The sequence below is a fragment of the Oncorhynchus keta genome, unplaced genomic scaffold (genome assembly GCF_023373465.1).
Source record: "Oncorhynchus keta strain PuntledgeMale-10-30-2019 unplaced genomic scaffold, Oket_V2 Un_scaffold_1315_pilon_pilon, whole genome shotgun sequence".
NCBI classification, from domain to species: Eukaryota; Metazoa; Chordata; class Actinopteri; order Salmoniformes; family Salmonidae; genus Oncorhynchus; species Oncorhynchus keta.
The window spans coordinates 6,176-25,000 of record NW_026290769.1 but is presented as its reverse complement, the minus strand read 5'-3'; the positions used below and the strand labels follow the sequence as shown (position 1 = coordinate 25,000).

At 47.8% G+C, this 18,825-nt stretch overlaps 1 protein-coding gene across 1 annotated transcript in view; it reads right to left on the bottom strand.

Annotated features, from left to right (window-relative positions):
* LOC127927334 (regulation of nuclear pre-mRNA domain-containing protein 2-like) overlaps window positions 1-13,273 on the bottom strand; it is a 13,436-nt gene extending 163 nt beyond the window's left edge. The window contains 13 exon segments of the mRNA XM_052513563.1: window positions 531-712; window positions 6,077-7,352; window positions 7,418-8,081; window positions 8,112-8,451; window positions 8,664-8,843; window positions 8,985-9,258; window positions 10,540-10,842; window positions 10,948-11,123; window positions 12,026-12,068; window positions 12,070-12,153; window positions 12,640-12,692; window positions 12,829-12,986; window positions 13,200-13,273. Of these exon segments, the coding sequence (XP_052369523.1) occupies window positions 6,456-7,352; window positions 7,418-8,081; window positions 8,112-8,451; window positions 8,664-8,843; window positions 8,985-9,258; window positions 10,540-10,842; window positions 10,948-11,123; window positions 12,026-12,068; window positions 12,070-12,153; window positions 12,640-12,692; window positions 12,829-12,986; window positions 13,200-13,207 (3,180 nt within the window). The 5' untranslated portion in view covers window positions 13,208-13,273 and the 3' untranslated portion in view covers window positions 531-712; window positions 6,077-6,455.
* Between the last annotated feature and the right edge of the window lie 5,552 nt (window positions 13,274-18,825).

Genomic DNA, 18,825 nt, shown 5'->3' with positions numbered 1-18,825 from the left:
ACACCTATCCAATTTCACCTAATTCCAATCTGAAAAGCAAAGAGATGGGACACCTATGTGTCCCAGGGACTGAGAAAGGCCTGTAGGATTCTGCATGGAGTTACTCAGGCTGCATTTAGATGAGCAGCCCAATTCTGATATTTTTTGACCAATCAGATCAGCTCTGAAAACAACCTGATCTGATGAATCAAAAATATACCAATTAGTTGGAAAAATAAGAGAATTGGGCTGCCTGTCTAAACGGCTGCGTGTTCTGAGGGATAAACTGTGCTTGAATTGGACAGAAGCTCAATGGAGCAGAGTACCAGCACCTCAACATTTCTACTGCTTGAGTTCCTGCACCTTTTATAGAATATTAGCTCAAAAGTATTTCAGTGTTCCTTTACCTAAATATAAAACAGTACCGGCACTCAAAATAAGTATCAGCACCTATTGAATTGAAGTCAAGCACTGGGGATAACCCTTCCCTGACTTTTGGGATTCTGAATAATACATTATAAAAACACACACACAATGTCTGAGAGGCTAACCATGCGTTCTGAGCGATGATTGAGGGCGTGGTCACGCCTGTGGTGCCATTCACCGTCCTGCCATCAGCCAATCGGACGCTGAAGGCCTGTTTCGTGGCGCCGCTTGTCCTCTGCTGTCCCTGCCTCTCTCTGAGAGACTCAAAGACCCGCACGCGCTCAGACAAAGCAGGGGATGCCTGTATCTAAAAAGGCAGGGGGGAAGAAATTAGGAAAGAAGAGAGCACAGGGCCAATATGAACAACAATACAAACAACAGGGATCATACTATTACCATATAATCGTTTTAAATCAAATATTTACACAATATGGCATTCATAACAAAACATATGGTATTATGATCATACATACATTAGTAGTTGCATATTTCAGAGAGAGAAAGGGCCCAATAATAAGCTTAATTGAGAACTGTCCCCTCCCACCAACACTCCTAAAAAAATGTGTAACCTTGTGGTCACACAGAAACAAATAACATGACAGTTTACAGCGCAGTCTTGTTTGGCCGTGAGAACACTCTCAGGGCTATTCATAGATCCATCCAATGGTTTGTCAGAGGACACGCCCACACCTATGTACCTGAGCGGTCATAGGACAATGCCACACCACTGATTTGGAGAAGGCTGGCTACACAAACCCAATGATACTGTACTCAGCAGGCCAGTACAGCTACATTTCATAACAGAAAACGGTTTAATAAGGTTGCACACCTTGCTAAAGCGCCTCTGACAGTGAAGCACTGCCCGAACTGACGGCCGACAGACGGGAAACCGTAACATCACGGTCACGAGCATCCTTAATCCACCGGTTTCACCGAACACTTTCCACAATCATAACATTTCACACTCGTTGTCCCTTACACTGCAAGCGGCCATAATACCGGAAGAATGAAGTAGCTGGTGAAGAAAAGTGATTGGCCAGCAAGGGAAGAGGGCGGAAACTTGACGGTGGCAAGTGCGCGCACGTTGGTGAGCGTCAACAATGAAAGCGCGCTCACCGTTCATTTATACACCTCAGTGGCGCCCACTAATCAGTACTTAACATTCGGATAGATCACTTTCAGGCACACGAGACTAACTTCACAGCATTAATCTAAAACCAACTATCCATGAAAATGACCTGAATCCATTTAACAGGTATGCTCAATTTGGTCAAATTACGCCCAAGATCAAGAGTGGAGCGTTCAAGAAACTCATCCCAATATGAGAAGATCACTGCATCTGTGCAGCGCCTGAAGAGAATTGATCAACGGTGAGGCAACCGGGTTGGTCCCTGTGAGAGCCAGCAAGTAACACACATCCATTCATTGATTGGCCGCATGAAGAGAGCGGAACAGAGCAGAGAATATTGTAGCTCAGAGCACCGTTATTAGGCTATTACACGCGCATAGCTCAAAAGTACTCGCCTCTGACGCGGGGCAGAAATTGGGCTACTTTCAACAGACTTCTGGAAGGAATAGTATGAATAGCCTCGTTTACATTGTTTTAATAAATAAAGTAGAATATAAAAGTAGCATATAACTAGGATTAGTTTAAGAAGCCTTGCCACCTCAATTCGTACAGTCAAGACACCAGTAACGAGCGCATGGTGATATGATCAATAGGGTTTCGTTATTTCTTTCCACATAAGGTATATTGGTTCAAAGCTCATATTGGTTGTAGACGTCTTTGTGTATAATAGTTAAGACATAAAACTTGGTCATTTTATTTTACCGATATACACGTAAATATGGTTTCATTTATTCTACATAAATGTAAATAACTTAAGTAAAATATACTTCAAAATAGTTACATAGTGTTGATGTACAAACAAACGTCAATATGATTTTAGAGAAAAGGGGGATTTGCAAGTGACGCAGACTGGCTCCTATAAGAAAAAATATTGAAAGAACGCTTGGGGGCGCTAGAGTAAATTAACTGGGGATTTAGGACCACCTGTAAAGTGTCACTGAAAATACATTGAAATGGTTAGGTCCCTGGGTAGAATGCCCTAGTGGGTGGGACCTTGGATCTTCTCCTCAAATACATTTGAGGAGGGTGAGAAGATAGGACACAAGGAATCACAAAAATACAAATTGAGTTAAAGCCTTAGAAATCAGGCTGCCCTAAAATGCACAGGTTACCCCAAATACTGATTCCAAAATCTCATTAGGGGTAAAACGCCAAAATGATATTAGATCAGTGTCTAGGGTCAATGTCCTTCTCATTGGCTACTACCTGAAATATGGACCATTATGAAGCACAATTAAATACTTATTCACTGTCAATATCTCATACTGTGAACCCCACCACCACACAGATATGAGACGTGTGTACTCTCATAAGGTGAAACCTATTTATGTTTGTATGAAGAGCATCTCAATGGCTCTCATTGCATCCTTTCCTTCATCTACACTGATCTGAATGAAGGAAACCGGTGAAATAAATACTTCTAGCACACTTGCCCCACATTGCTTCCACCTATCTGGTCTTCTCAGAACAGTATATGAAGGTGATGAGAGGAAGCCACTGAGATGTGGTAATATTACAATATGATCTCAACTACCTTTCATTAAATGGGATAGGGATAATACATTTAAAGTACTGTGCAGTGACTGCACTGAATATTGGGTGGGTGGGTTAGACTCAACGCCAGTCCGTCAAGGTGCGTCATACATGCAGTGGACTGGTTTGGGAGGAACTATGGATGTGACAGCAAAGACATGTGGACTAGAGCTCTGTGCAAGGATGTGAACTACACAACCAAGAAAATCAGTGTCAATCAAAAAGGTTAAATGCAGATGGGTATGGTAGATGCTGTTGGTTGGAATCACGCGTGTGTGTGTGTGTGTGTGTGTATATATAGAAAACAATAAATGGTAACCCACTTCTGGGTTAGGATCTTCAGACTCAATAATATAACTAAACTCACAATGGGTGTAATAGCATGGCAGTGACTACCTCACTCAACCAGAGGAGGCTGGTGAATGGAGGATAACTCATAATAATGGATGGAATGATATAAAAACACATGGAAAACCAGGTGTTTGATACCACTCAATTTATTCAATTCCAGCCATTACTATGAGCCCGTCCTCCCCATCTGAAGTGCCACCAGCCACCACTGGTCTTAACCGATATGTCACAGTACTGTCTTCATGTCAGTGCTCTGTGGCCTGTTCCCGTCACCAAATCAACCCCTAGTCTCTACTACGCACTTCACGTATATTAAAGGTTTGGATAGGTGCAATACGGTAATAGCTGCACCTTGCCTCTGATTGGCTTACACCTATGTAATCCTCCCAGATCGACAAGTGCCTAAAAGGTAAGGCCAAGGGGTTGATTATGAATTGAATATTCATAAATGCAGAGGCTGTCTTTAAAACAAAAACACATGCAGTAGACTCCATGGAGTGTGGTTTAAACTGTAAAGTCTTCATATGAAGTAAATGCCTGGCTGTATGTCTAAATTGTGACAGTCATAGGTAAACATAGTAAATCCCTGAACTACAGGACGGCTCAGTGGTAGAGAGAGGAGAGCAGTGGCATCGGAAAGGATTGGACACTCAAAAGATTCATGATAGAACATCATTGATGATCATAAAAAGAATAGCAATGCATCTAAACATGGAGAACATAACACAACCACCCCTTCATGACTGAATCATTACATAGTTAATGCATACTATACACACACACCATCAGATTCCTCAAATCTTAAGCATTTTCACTCAAAAGTTATTCAAAACAAACATTTCAAACTCAAGAGTACATTGAATGACAATATTTAAACAAACTGTTCAAAGAAAATGATTACATCTCTGACTCCATCCTGGTGGCTCGCTGTCTAACTGAGGTACGAGTTAGAAGGGAAGTCATTAGTCTACTGGACAGCAGGGAAACGTGCACAAACCAACTGGCCTGCGTTAATCTGGTCATTATCAGCAGTGACAGAGAGAAGCATCACATCATACATACAGTCAGAGTGAGAGTAGTAGCTGCTCTGTACCATTGATTCAGAACAGCATCTCTTCCATTCAGAAATGTATAGCAGAACACTTTAAACTGATAAACTAACACTGATGGGAAATTTAGAGGAGCATTTACATAGGTGTCCATTATCTTAAAGAGTAATGAATGTTTGCAGATAATTCACTCATCACTTCTTCATTGGTGTTACTTGGTATTCTACAGTTGTAAATGTACAGCGTCAGAGGAAGGTAAGGAGGAAAAAGAAGAGACTAAATCTAGGAAAGGTAGCGAAGGGAACAGGTCAAAAGTAACAAACAAAAAGGACTTCTGGACTGGACAGAGACAGTGCACTGCACAGGCAAGTATAGATATTTTACATCTGACATGAGGTTACAGCCACAACAAAAATCACAGCAAGAAATCCAAAACAACTCAGAACAAATGAGCAGTTGGGGGAAAAATGACATTGTTTGTGCTGTTATAAGTAATGTTTCAGCATTTCAATTCAGCTTTGAATAAGTAGACCAAAATAACATCTATCATACAGCTGCGACTGGTCTTACCGGTATCCATGACAACTGCTGAGACTGGTCTTACCGGTATCCATGACAACTGCTGCGACTGGTCTTACCGGTATCCATGACAGTGACTATCAAAGAAAGTAGTACCCTCCCCTTGGTTGGGTTGAAACTGGATTTTATTAAAGACAATACAGGGAGCGATGGCCTAGTAGAGAGACAGCGGGTTCATAGTTCAAACTTCTAAAGCACCCGCCTCAACTACTGAGTCTCCGCAACTCATTATCTGTTAAATGCGTCTTTACACTGGACGATTCTTCACTCTCCTCCCCCCTCAGATTGGAGAAATGGAGATGGACAGAGTGGTGTTTTGTTAGAGCAATGAGAAGCACAAACATCGCTGCCTCTGTGTGCAACTACAGCTAAGGCTTCTTCACAATGGCGTCAATCACAAGTTAGCGAATAGCGATGACTCTGCTCTTTACACAAACAACCGAGGTTTAATAGTCGCAACACAGCCAACTCATTCAGTCTATACATTTAAAAGCTGAGAAATATACAGAGGGAAGAGAGACTTAAGCATGAAAACCTCTAGGAGAGAAACAAGGTTATTATTTAGAATACGATGCACTGGGAGCACGTTGGGGTTATGGTGGAGAAACTCCACAACAGCACTGATCATAAAGTCAGCACTCATTTAGATAACCAAATCCTATTGAGAAAAATGGTTGTATTTAGGACACACTCTCAGGGAGCAACTTTGTTCCTCAATCAAACCCCCTCCCATCTATCCATCCCATCAGCCACTCCAGCCCATCTATCCCTCCCTCCCTCCAGCCCATCCCATCCCTCTAGCCAATCCCATCCATCCCTCCAGCCCATCCCATCTATCCCTCCAGCCCATCCCATCCCATCTATCCCTCCAGCCCATCCCATCTATCCCTCCAGCCCAGCCCATCCCATCTATCCCTCCAGCCCATCCCATCTATCCCACTCTCTCTCTCTCTCTCTCTGAAAATGTTTATATCAGCTTATTCACACAATATCGGAGGTAAGTAGAATTTTAGTGAAATAGAATAACCACCTGTTTCTGTTTCTATTTGATCTGTGCTTGTCGTCTTCCTTCTAGTTCACACCTCCATTACTCCCTCACTGCTTTAGTGAGGGGAAGCAGAGAACATTGTTGCTCCTGGGGATCGGAGGAGGGGAGGGGGAGGCAGATTTGGTTTGGTTACCTATTTCATCCATAACACATAATTGCTAAGTTGGTACTGTATTGTGGTGAGGTGACGTGCTAGTTTGTGTCAAGGTGCGATCAGCTAAATGTAATAAAACAAATGACTCCACTAGGATTAACATAGTGAGGACAGACTGGGCTCATACCATAAGGGTTCTACACATCTTCTCCCCGTGTTGGGTAGCTAGGTGTGTGGGTTGCTTTTCATTCAGCATGGGTTAACATTTCAATAGCGTGGGGGAAAGAAAGGTCTCTTGGGGGGGTAGAAGGGACCTCCTCGGCCCCCGCCGAATGGAGGGCCAGGACGCTTGCCCCCGCGGAACATGGGTGGCTCTCGGTTTAGGTGTGGGTGGACAGGGGGCCGCGAGGGTGGAGTAGAGGTCTCTGAGGGGTGGAATTGATGGGGGCGGGGGTTGGGGGAGGATAGGCGCAGGAGGGATGGCGAGGGACGGTGTGGATGGTTGGGGTTGGGGTGTCGGGGCTGGGCAGGCGGGCTAGCTGGAGGGTGCTGGAGCGGAGGAGCTTGGGGGCGAGGAAGCAGGGGGTCGCCTGAGGGAGAGGGAGGGGTGGAGGAAGAGGGGGGTGGAGGAGGGAGGTTGATGCCATCCTTGACACGGCCCAATAAGGGAGGCGGGGCACCGGGGGTGCCGGGGCGGTGGAGAGGGGGTGCGTGGCGGGGAGTGAAATGCTCTTTGACTGTGCCGGGACGAGGCATCTTAGGGGGCTCCCCTAACAGAGAGGACATGAGGGGAGTGGGACCACCTTTACCCCCCCTGGGTCCCCCTCGGTCTCCTCCATCTGGGCGGAGGGGCAGTTGGCGGTCAATGGGGACTAGAACCCCACCTACCATGACTGCCGAGGGGGGGAGGAAGTTGCGCGGAGGTGGAGGGAGCTGGGGCATGGGAGGGGGTGGAGGGCGTGGGATGGGTGGAGGAGGGGAGTTGAAGAAGGGAGGAGGGGGTGATGGTGGAGGTGTGAGGGGAGGGGACCCTGGGGGTTCTCCCCATGGTAGGGGGCATCTGAAACTGGGGTGGGGGGCCGTGCGGATGAGGGTGGGGAGGGTGATTAGAATGAGGAGGAAGGTGGTGGTGTGAGGTCGGGGAGGCATGGGGGTGAAGTCATGTTGTCAGAGCCGCCCTGAGGGGAAGGTGAAGGGGCTGGGTATCCAGGTACCCTTCCTCATCATACCACATCCCTCCACCTGGCCTCCCCCTTCTCCACCCCGCGACGCAGCCCTTGTCCAATCACGCGGATACTTTCCACCGTCTGGATGCGCTCTCCGGTTGGCTGGCGGTTTGAGAAGCCCCCCAGTGATTGGAAAGGTGCTCCCTCTGTGCAAGGCGACACCAGCGTCTCGATACGGTGGTACTGCCCCCCCTCCCCGTCAGATGAGCCCCCACCATCCTCTCCTCCCCTCTTTCCCTTTTCATCCCTCGTTCCCCTCATTCCTCCCTCCTCTGACCCGCTGCTGGTCTTACGAGAACCTATGGATGCTCTCCTCTCTCCTTCAACTGATCTGTTGTTCCCGTGACTGTTCTGTCCATCCTTCTTCACCTTGCTGCTTCCCAGTGATGAAGAGCTAATCTTCCTCTTCGAATCTTCCTCCTTCAGCTTGGCGGCCTTCTTCCCCGCTCCGTAGCCTTGGAAACGAGAAGAGGAAGAGAGGAAGTCCACGTCGCTGCTGCTTCCTGTTGGGGTGATGACGGCGTCCCAAGGGTCACTGCGGTAGGCCGTGGGTGAAAGATCATGACCTATGGATGAGCCTAAGCTCTTGGGGTCACTGTTGAGGCCAAGGGGGTCGGAGGAGACACCCCCTGGTGTGTCCATGATTTCGTCCTGGGTGGGGGTGCCCCGCTCTCATCCCTGACGGGGTCCCGTCTACCCCGTCTCCCCCAGCAGAGGGCTCCCATCCCCCAGGCCCAGACTGAACCCTGGGTTCCCCTGGAGGAAACGATTGATCTTAGACTCTAGGCTGGGAGGAGAGACAGAGCGGCTAGGGAGAGAGGGAGGAGGAGGAGGGGAGGCCTCTCGGTTTTTCTCCCAATCCCTGGCTCCTCTGCTCCTCTCAGGTGTGTCTCGTTTGAGACTGTTGGTCAGGGGGGGTTTGGTGTTGCTAGGTGTGGTGGGTGTGGGGGGGCCCTTGGCTGCTGAGGAGTCTGGGGAGGCATGGGAGGAGGGGGCAGAGGAGGAGGAGCTACCAGACCTCAGCAGAGAGGACAGACCTGAGGAGAGAGAAGAGAAGATGGAGAGAAACAAAGATATGGGGAGAGAGAGAGAGAGAAAGTGGGGTGGGTGGAGATTACACCAGCAGATACACAAGTTATTCAACATGAAAAGTGCCCCCAAAACAATTTCAACAGAAGCCTTGCATTTCCCATCTCAAAGTCGGTCTATAAATCTGCCTGTCTGGTTTACTATCTTATGTGTGTCTCACTCTGTGTTTGGGTCTTTGACAGGGCGTTGAGGATGCCTTCAGGGGTGACGTTCACTCTGGACAGGATGCTGGCCAGGGCTGGGCTAGGAGGGGTGGGGCCAACTGGGGTTTTGGAGGAAGATGATTGGCCAGAGGGGGTGGTGGGAGTTCCAGGGGAGGGGCGAGACACAGGGCTGGCTGCTGAGAGAGACAGAGACACACAGAGAGAGAGAAAGAGAGGGAGAGAACAATGTTATGTAAACATGTTATAACATTTCTGTACCAGTGTGTCACAGAATCCATATATTAACTCTGCTTATCTTGCCAAGTATAGACACACACCTGTGTTCTTCATGGCTGATGTGATACTGCTCAGTATGGAGCTGATCTTGCCCAGGTCCACATTGGCCAGGTTCATTCCCAGAGGAGCGGTCAGACCGCTAGGACCGCTCACACCCGCGCTCGTAGGGGTGCTGGGGGTCACTGGCGTGGGGGTAGACGAGGCTGCCTTTTTGAGAGGGGATTCAGTGGAGGTTCGAATGAGTGTGACAGGGGCGGGTTTCGCTGCGGTCTTGGAGCTGGTCACCTTGGAAACGGTGGCTGATGACGACTGCTTCTCTGCTGATGGAAACAAGGGGTTAGCGTGTTTATTTTGAAAAGGGGTGAGCGTGTTTATTTTGACAAGGGGTTAGCGTGTTTATTTTGAAAAGGGGTGAGCGTGTTTATTTTGAAAAGGGGTTAGCGTGTTTATTTTGACAAGGGGTTAGCGTGTTTATTTTGAAAAGGGGTTAGCGTGTTTATTTTGAAAAGGGGTTAACGTGTTTATTTTGAAAAGGGGTTAACGTGTTTATTTTGAAAAGGGGTTAACGTGTTTATTTTGACAAGGGGTTAGCGTGTTTATTTTGACAAGGGGTTAGCGTGTTTATTTTGAAAAGGGGTTAGCGTGTTTATTTTGACAAGGGGTTAGCGTGTTTATTTTGACAAGGGGTTAGCGTGTTTATTTTGAAAAGGGGTGAGCGTGTTTATTTTGAAAAGGGGTTAACGTGTTTATTTTGAAAAGGGGTTAACGTGTTTATTTTGACAAGGGGTTAGCGTGTTTATTTTGACAAGGGGTTAGCGTGTTTATTTTGAAAAGGGGTTAACGTGTTTATTTTGACAAGGGGTTAGCGTGTTTATTTTGAAAAGGGGTTAACGTGTTTATTTTGACACGGGGTTAACGTGTTTATTTTGACAAGGGGTTAGCGTGTTTATTTTGAAAAGGGGTTAACGTGTTTATTTTGAAAAGGGGTTAACGTGTTTATTTTGACAAGGGGTTAGCGTGTTTATTTTGACACGGGGTTAGCGTGTTTATTTTGACAAGGGGTTAGCGTGTTTATTTTGAAAAGGGGTGAGCGTGTTTATTTTGAAAAGGGGTTAGCGTGTTTATTTTGAAAAGGGGTTAACGTGTTTATTTTGACAAGGGGTTAGCGTGTTTATTTTGACAAGGGGTTAGCGTGTTTATTTTGAAAAGGGGTGAGCGTGTTTATTTTGAAAAGGGGTTAGCGTGTTTATTTTGAAAAGGGGTTAACGTGTTTATTTTGAAAAGGGGTTAACGTGTTTATTTTGAAAAGGGGTTAGCGTGTTTATTTTGAAAAGGGGTTAACGTGTTTATTTTGAAAAGGGGTTAACGTGTTTATTTTGAAAAGGGGTTAGCGTGTTTATTTTGAAAAGGGGTTAGCGTGTTTATTTTGACAAGGGGTTAACGTGTTTATTTTGACAAGGGGTTAGCGTGTTTATTTTGACAAGGGGTTAACGTGTTTATTTTGACATGGGGTTAGCGTGTTTATTTTGACAAGGGGTTAGCGTGTTTATTTTGACAAGGTTTAGTCTCATTGAGAATTCCCTACTGCCATCTCACCTGTGTTGGCTGTCTCCATGTCCTCCTCAGACAGATCCATGTCCTCCACATCTCTGTTGTCCCCTCTCTCACAACCCCCATGTCCCTCTCGTCCATGGCACTCCCATCCAGGTCCGGGTCAAAGCCCAGCCTACCCCCTCGGCCTCCTCCCAGCCCCAGGAAGGGGGAGTCAGAGCCGGTGGGTGAGGGAGCGTCCTCAGAGGGGGAGGGGATGGGAGAGTCCTCAGGACCGGGAAGGGAGGACTTGAGGGCATCCAGTTTACGTTTGAGGTTGACCACGCGGTTGGCAAAGGTTTTGTAGGCCTTGAAAATTAGAACCATAGAATTAGATGTATAAGATTTTGATTAGATTATTTATTTGATAGATGATTATCAGATTGATCGCGTGAATGATTGGTTGATACTCACGCTGGCCACGATCTTAACTTCCTTGTATTGCATCTCATAGAAGACGTCTGCATTTCCTAGAGCCTCCAGCAGAGGGGGCCCTACAGGCATCTGGTTCTCCAGGAAACTGACAAACTCCTGCAGCTTCTGACTGCCCTCTTCAAAGTCCTTGGCAAACTTGTTCCCTCCGGCCTTGTCTGGGGTAGAGATGGACGGAGGACAAGCGTAAAATAAGTCATTTAAACAAGAGTACATAGAAGCCAGCCACACCAATATGTCGGATATAACACCGCAAAGCTGGCGACCGAAGTAAGCGTGCATGTACCCCACGCCACAGGTGAAGAGCTGAGCACTGGCGGAGCCATGATCTCCAGCCGCCAAGAACCCCTCCTCTTAACCTGGGACGACGCTGTGTACCACTGTAGCAATCGCATCATGTGGGTCTCTCGGTCGCAGCCGGGTTACGACACGACCCGGGATCGAACCCGGATCTGTGCATGCCCTACCACTGATCAGTTCTGTGGACCGCCGCACCACTCAGGAGGCTACTCTGATTGCTTTGCTTTACAACGTGCTTAATATTAGGAAAGTTGAGAAATAAATATAGGAGGCCTAGACTATAGAAAGCTGATGGGATTCTCCTCTTTTTAATAGAGGCCATCAAAACTCTGTTTTCTTACGCAATTGAATAGCGTAGCCTATAGAAATGTTGTGCAACATGGGCTTATAGGAACTTTATTATATGCATCAACCAGCTATGAGCTGACTCTCGCTACACAACAGGTGATCCTATTCCCCTCAAACTCTAACACCAGGGCTCTCATGAAGTGTTCCATTTGATTTTACATTGCATTGATGTCAGAGTGATTTGAGGGTCAATAGAGCGCTGAGTACCAGGCCATTAGCAAGTTTGGTAGGCTACTACTGACTATAGGGGACATCAGGGCGCAGTTTTGGAGACGCCTAGTTACTGTGATTCAACGGTCACGTGGAATTTGACTGCAGTCATGATGACTCGCACTGCCGTGTGGCGGTAATACGGTCACCTTAACAGCCCTAGGGCATGAACCCTGGCCTTAACCCTGTTTTGACCACTGACCTTGAGTCTCTTGAGGGCCCTCCGTGCTGCAGACGTCCACTCTGGAGAGCTGTCAGCTGGGTCTCCCTCAGCTCCTCCTCCTCCACCACCCGTTTGAAGCCCGCCAGCTGCTCGATGAACGACTGGGGCTGGAGAGAGAGGGGGAAGGAAAGAGGGAGGGCGTGGGGAAGGAGGGAAAGAGTATTATTGTGTGCAACTCCATCAAGGGCCAATCATCAGTTGAAACAATAAAGCATCATCCACTGTTTGGGTAAAAAGCTGAGGGATAGGGCTGAAGAAAAGTACCCACTCAAAATCATAGACAGAGCTATGGATACAAGGACTGACCATCCATGATATCAACATTATCGTTTTAACCATGTTTGGAGGCTATATAGTGTTCGTTTACATTTGTTGTTTACAAATATTGGAGCAAAACAAGCTTATATTTGGAGTTGTGATGGGGTGTGACAGTTGAACTAAGCTCATGAGGCATTTATAAAAGTTATATTCTTCAAGAATCAATGGGTACAAATCATTAATTTATCAAAACCAAAAATGGGTGTAGCAACTGCAGATTACCCCTTTAAAAGGGTCAAAGCAATTTAGCAGAGGACAGAAAGAAACACACTTACTAGGAAATCAGCCACAATCTTGGACTTCAGGGCAGCTTTGGGGTTGACTGGGGCTACAGGACAAAACCACAACACAACACACTGACTGACCTGTTGACTCATACAGACCCAGAGGTTACAGAAATAGAGAGAGACGGCAAAAGGAAAAGATGGTGAGGAGAGAAAGAAATAGGAGCATAGGAGACTGACCTGGCGGAGGAGGAGTCTCTTTAGCCTTCTCTTTCTCCCTCTCTCTCTCCTTCTTGGCCAGGTTGGCTTTGAGCTGGGTGATGAGTTCCTCAGGATAGACATTTCTCTCCTCCCATATAGTGAAGATCCGCTCCACTGATTTACGCACCTTCGGGTCTCTGGCAAGACAACAGGTCAAAGGGCAAGAGGTTAGAAGGGCACAGATTCAGTCAGCAAGAGATTGGTGGTCAATGTCATCATACAAGGGCTCATCCTAACTTCCACCTAAATCAGATGTTCACTTAGTCTCCCCATTGACAATTAAAACATGCCTCAAATGGAATTTAGGATGTGCCTCACAATATTCATATAATCCAGAGCAGTTCACTCACTTGACCATTAGTGCAGCGTTGGGGAGCACCTCAGCTAAGGCTGAGCGGTAGACGATGGCGTTCTTTCTCTTGCAGTTCTAGTATTGACCATCAAAACCTTGACCAGCCTAAGCGACCACCCTAGTCCTGTGGATGACCTGCCTCAGACCGCCCAGTGGATGACCAGCCTTGGTGTCCGCTGATGGAGAGAAGGAGGAGAGGCCTAAACCTAGACAGGGGAAGAAGAAGAATAGGTAGAGGAGACCAGCCTAGAGGGTTAGTGGGTCCTCAGACCGCCTGATGTTTAACCACCATCAAAACCTGGATGACCAGCCTAGCGTAGACCACCCTAGTCCTGTGGATGACCTGCCTAAACCTAGACCGCCCAGTGGACTTGCCTAAACGACCACCTCGCCCCTAGACCACCCTCGCCCAGTGGAAGACCAGCCTAAACTTAGACCCTCGCCCAGTGGATGACCAGCCTAAACCTAGACCGCCCGTCGCCCAGTGGATGACCAGCCTAAACCTAGACCTCGCCCAGTGGATGACCAGCCTAAACCTGCCTAAACCTAGACCGCCCAGTGGATGACCAGCCTAAACCACCCTCGCCCAGTGGATGACCAGCCCTGGGAAACCTAGACCGCCCAGCCCAGTGGAACAAGACCCCTCCTCGCCCAGTGGATGACCAGCCTAAACCTAGACCGCCCAGTGGATGACCAGCCTAAACCTAAACCTAGACCGCCCAGTGGATGACCAGCCTAAACCTAGACCGACCACTCCTCGCCCAGTGGATGACCAGCCTAAACCTACACCGCCCAGTGGATGACCAGCCTAAACCTAGACCGCCCCAGCCTAAACCACCCTAGTGGATGACCAGCCTAAACCTACACCGCCCAGTGGATGACCAGCCTAAACCTAGACTAGACCACCTAACCTAGCCCAGTGGATGACCAGCCTAAACCTAGACCGCGCCCAGTAGACCACCTAAACCTAGCCCAGTGGATGACCAGCCCTAACCGCCTAGACCACCCTCCGCCCAGTGCAAGACTTGCCTAAACCTAGACCGCCCTTCTCACCAGCCTAAACCTAGACCACCCTCGCCCAGTGGATGACCAGCCTAAACCTAGACCACCCTCGCCCAGTGGATGACCAGCCTAAACCTAGACCACCCTCGCCCAGTGGATGACCAGCCTAAACCTAGACCGCCCTCGCCCAGTGCAAGACTTGCCTAAACCTAGACCACCCTCGCCCAGTGGATGACCAGCCTAAACCTAGACCTCCCTCGCCCAGTGGATGACCAGCCTAAACCTAGACCACCCTCGCCCAGTGGATGACCAGCCTAAACCTAAACCACCCTCGCCCAGTGGATGACCAGCCTAAACCTAGACCGCCCAGTGGATGACCAGCCTAAACCTAGACTGCTCCTGTGGATGACCAGCCTATACCAGACTGCCCAGTGGATGACCAGCCTAAACCTAGACCAAGACCAGCCTAAACCTAGCGCCCTGTGGAAGACCAGCCTAAAACCTAGACCGCCCTCGTGGATGACCAGCCTAAACCTAGACCACCCACCCAGTGGATGACCAGCCTAAACCTAGACCTCCCTCGTGGATGACCAGCCTAAACCTAGACCGCCCAGTGCAAGACCAGCCTAAACCTAGACCACCCTGTGGATGACCAGCCTAAACCTAGACCGCCCAGTGGAAGACCAGCCCCTAGACCGCCCAGTGGATGACCAGCCTAAACCTAGACCGTGTGGAAGACCAGCCTAAACCTAGTGGATGACCAGCCTAAACCTAGACTGCCCAGTGGATGACCAGCCTAAAACCTAGACCGCCCAGTGGATGACCAGCCTAAACCTAGACCGCCCAGTAGACTGCCCAGTGGAAGACAGCCTAAACCTAGACTGCCCAGACCAGCCTAAACCACCCCGCCCAGTGATGACCAGCCTAAACCTAGACCGCCCAGTGGAAGACCAGCCTAAACCTAGACCGCCCAGTGGATGACCAGCCTAAACCTAGACTGCCCTGTGGAAGACCAGCCTAAACCTAGACCGCCCTGTGGGAAGACCAGCCTAAACCTAGACCGCCCAGTGGATGACCAGCCTAAACCTAGACTGCTCCTGTGGAAGACCGCCTAAACCTAGACTGGATGACCAGCCTAAACCTAGACCGCCCTGTGGAAGACCAGCCCAGACCGCCCTGCAAGACCAGCCCAGCCTAAACCTGGAAGACCAGCCTAAACCTCCGCCCAGTGGATGACCAGCCTAAACCTAGACTGCCCTGTGGAAGACCAGCCTAAACCTAGACTTCACTCGCCCAGTGGAAGACCAGCCTAAACCTAGACCGCCCAGTGGATGACCAGCCTAAACCTAGACTGCCCTGTGGAAGACCAGCCTAAACCTAGACTGCCCTGTGGAAGACCAGCCTAAACCTAGACTGCCCAGTGGATGACCAGCCTAAACCTAGACCTCACTTGCCCAGTGGATGACCAGCCTAAACCTAGACCGCCCAGTGGACGACCAGCCTAAACCTAGACCGACCAGCCTAAACCTAGACCGCCCAGTGGATGACCAGCCTAAACCTAGACCGCCCAGTGGATGACCAGCCTAAACCTAGACTGCCCTGTGGATGACCAGCCTAAACCTAGACTGCCCTGTGGATGACCAGCCTAAACCTAGACTGCCCTGTGGAAGACCAGCCTAAACCTAGACTGCCCTGTGGAAGACCAGCCTAAACCTAGACTGCCCTGTGGATGACCAGCCTAAACCTAGACTGCCCTGTGGAAGACCAGCCTAAACCTAGACTGCCCAGTGGATGACCAGCCTAAACCTAGACCGCCCTGTGGATGACCAGCCTAAACCTAGACCGCCCTGTGGAAGACCAGCCTAAACCTAGACCGCTCAGTGGATGACCAGCCTAAACCTAGACCGCCCTGTGGAAGACCAGCCTAAACCTAGACCGCCCTGTGGAGACCAGCCTAAACCTAGACTGCCCTGTGGAAGACCTAGTAGCTCATGCATTTTGCTAATCAATTCTGGAAATATAGTAAAACCAACCAGTGTCGATGGGAAACTTCACTGAAATGATAAACAATGCAGTGCTTTACTAAGTGACAGACAGATGTCATGACAAGCTGATATTAACTTTTCTATCTAATGCATAATTAACGCACAGACAAACATCATTACTGCAGCGCACAACTTCTCCAACTGAAGCCCTGTGTTACAGGCAAGGCTAAGACATGGAAACCAAATAGGCTTGTCATGCAGGTAAATGGAGTCCAACATAAATGAAGCCTGGTTGTTGGGGGAAAACACACAGCTTGAACAGCAATATAAAGACTCTAACGCCTCCCTCCTGAATATATGAAGATCCAGTTGAACATGTTCAAAGATGCAGCATGCAACACGGTAGTCACAATGTCAATAATAATGTTCAGCACCGCCACTGATTCATTCATGACACATTGTTTTCAGCAGACAGCGCTTGTCACACTGACACAAGACAACGTTCTCATGACATTCATGTAATTAAAAAATGTAAATGACTCCATGGAGAACGCCATCAAAAGCCTGCACACTCCAGAGTTAAGGTATTTCAAAGTGACAGCTGATAGAGTAGGGAAAAACAGACACAAATCAAACCCAGATCAGGTTCTGATGCAGACAAGACTAGAAACGGTATGTACGAGTCCCACAATATCAATTAGGTCATTGAAGCCTTATTGATAAAACTGAAAGTGATATTAGCCACGCCCACAGCCTCAGCATCTTGTGCAGGACAGCTGTGATGACTAGTGTAAACCAACTAAGTAGGGTATCTTAGTAAATGGTAAACAAAATAAACAGATGCATTACTACTTTGTAACATAAAATAACAATACAGAAGCCTTTCATACATCTCAGCTGGAGTCCAAGTGGGGAAAGGTTGTCAAGTCAAAGGAGAGAGAAACGCCCCCTGACTCCATGGGAAGATGCCTTCAGGGAGGACGAGTTGGAAAGTATTCAACCAGGTGAGGAAGAGATGAAGACTAGGCACAGAACAGTAAACAACCAGCTCTATGCTGTCTACAGCACGCAAAACCAAACAGTGTGGGCTCCTGAGGGGCGCAGCAGTCTAAGGCACTGCATCTCAGTGCAAGAGGCATCACTACAGTCCCTGGTTCGAATCCAGGCTGTATCACATTCGGCTGCATTGGGAGTCCCATAGGGCAGCACACCATTGGCCCAGCGTGGTTCGGGTTTGGCGGGGTAGGCAGTCATTGTAAATAAGAACGTGTTAACTGACTTGCCTAGCACTGTGGATTGAATCGAGCCCTGCAAGATATCCAATGAATGTAACAATGAGTTCTAAATTCATATCCTAAGTTTATTACATGAAACGACTCTTCTTCGAAAAGATCCTGGAGTCAGAAAATAGAACTTGCTGAAGTCTAGGCCTAACTAAGTCTAGGCCTAACTAAGTCTGAGTCTGGTGGGGGAAGGGGGAAACAGTTGGAAATATCAAATAAAACAATCGCTTTCAATGGCAACAGGGTCTCAGCTTCCTTCCCTGGCCTAAGCTATATTGCAAATCTTCAGTTGAGAATATTGCAGAATGATTATGGACTAGACATGTGATTGGGTAAAAATGTGGGCCTTGGATGGAACATCTGTTGCACACACAGGAGTGTGACTGAGCATCACTGTTCTACAGCCGACACCGTAGTTAGGTGGACACAGACCAACGAACACAGACACACTCAGGGCCACGCCTGGGGGTTTAAAGTTTCAACTCTACAAAGCCATAGTGATGGGGGGGATATTTATAGTTACAAATCAGTATTTAGTCAGCCACCAATTGTGCAAGTTTTACCGTTTTGAAGATGTGGCAATATTATTTTGGGCTAGGTACACTTCAACTATGACAGACAAAAATGAGAAAACAAAATACAGAAAATCACATTGTAGCTTGTTTAATGATTTTTTGCAAATGATGGTGTTTGTTTTCAGCACTTATTTCCATGACTGATCAAAACTTTCATGGTCCTCTAGTGCCTCTGCAGCGGACATATGGTGAGCAATATCTTGGAACATCAAAACGCAATAAAATCTTAGTATCAAAATCACACACGCATAGATCAGCGCCAAAGTATGGCGGGATAATATGGTATTGTGAGGTACCTGGCAATTTGGCTAGGCAGACGGCGATGCCACGTGAACCATCAGATAGCAATCATGGGCAAATGATGCATGTCAACAGGCATTACAACAGCATTAGGCTTAGTGTACCTCTAAGAGGACAGCCCATTTGCAGAAATTGGTTCCTCCTGACCCAACACAGAACTCCCTGACCTAGTACAAGCCAGCCAGGACCAGATATTTTGGGTACCTAATTAGCACGCTTTAAGCCTTCCAAACCAAACCGCGATGAACTCAAGTTGTAGTGGTAAAATATGTACCACTACCTGCACCAGCTCAGGTACAGTAGGATTCATTTTGCAAGTGGAAAAAAGGTATGTGTTCAGAAACAGAACATCACATAGGCCCCTACTGCTGTAAACAATATACATTTATGTGTTTTCTCAATCTCATAGCAGAAACACATGACCGAGATTAACCAACAGTTAGTTATTTCCAGTTGGTCATGCAACACATAACAGTATT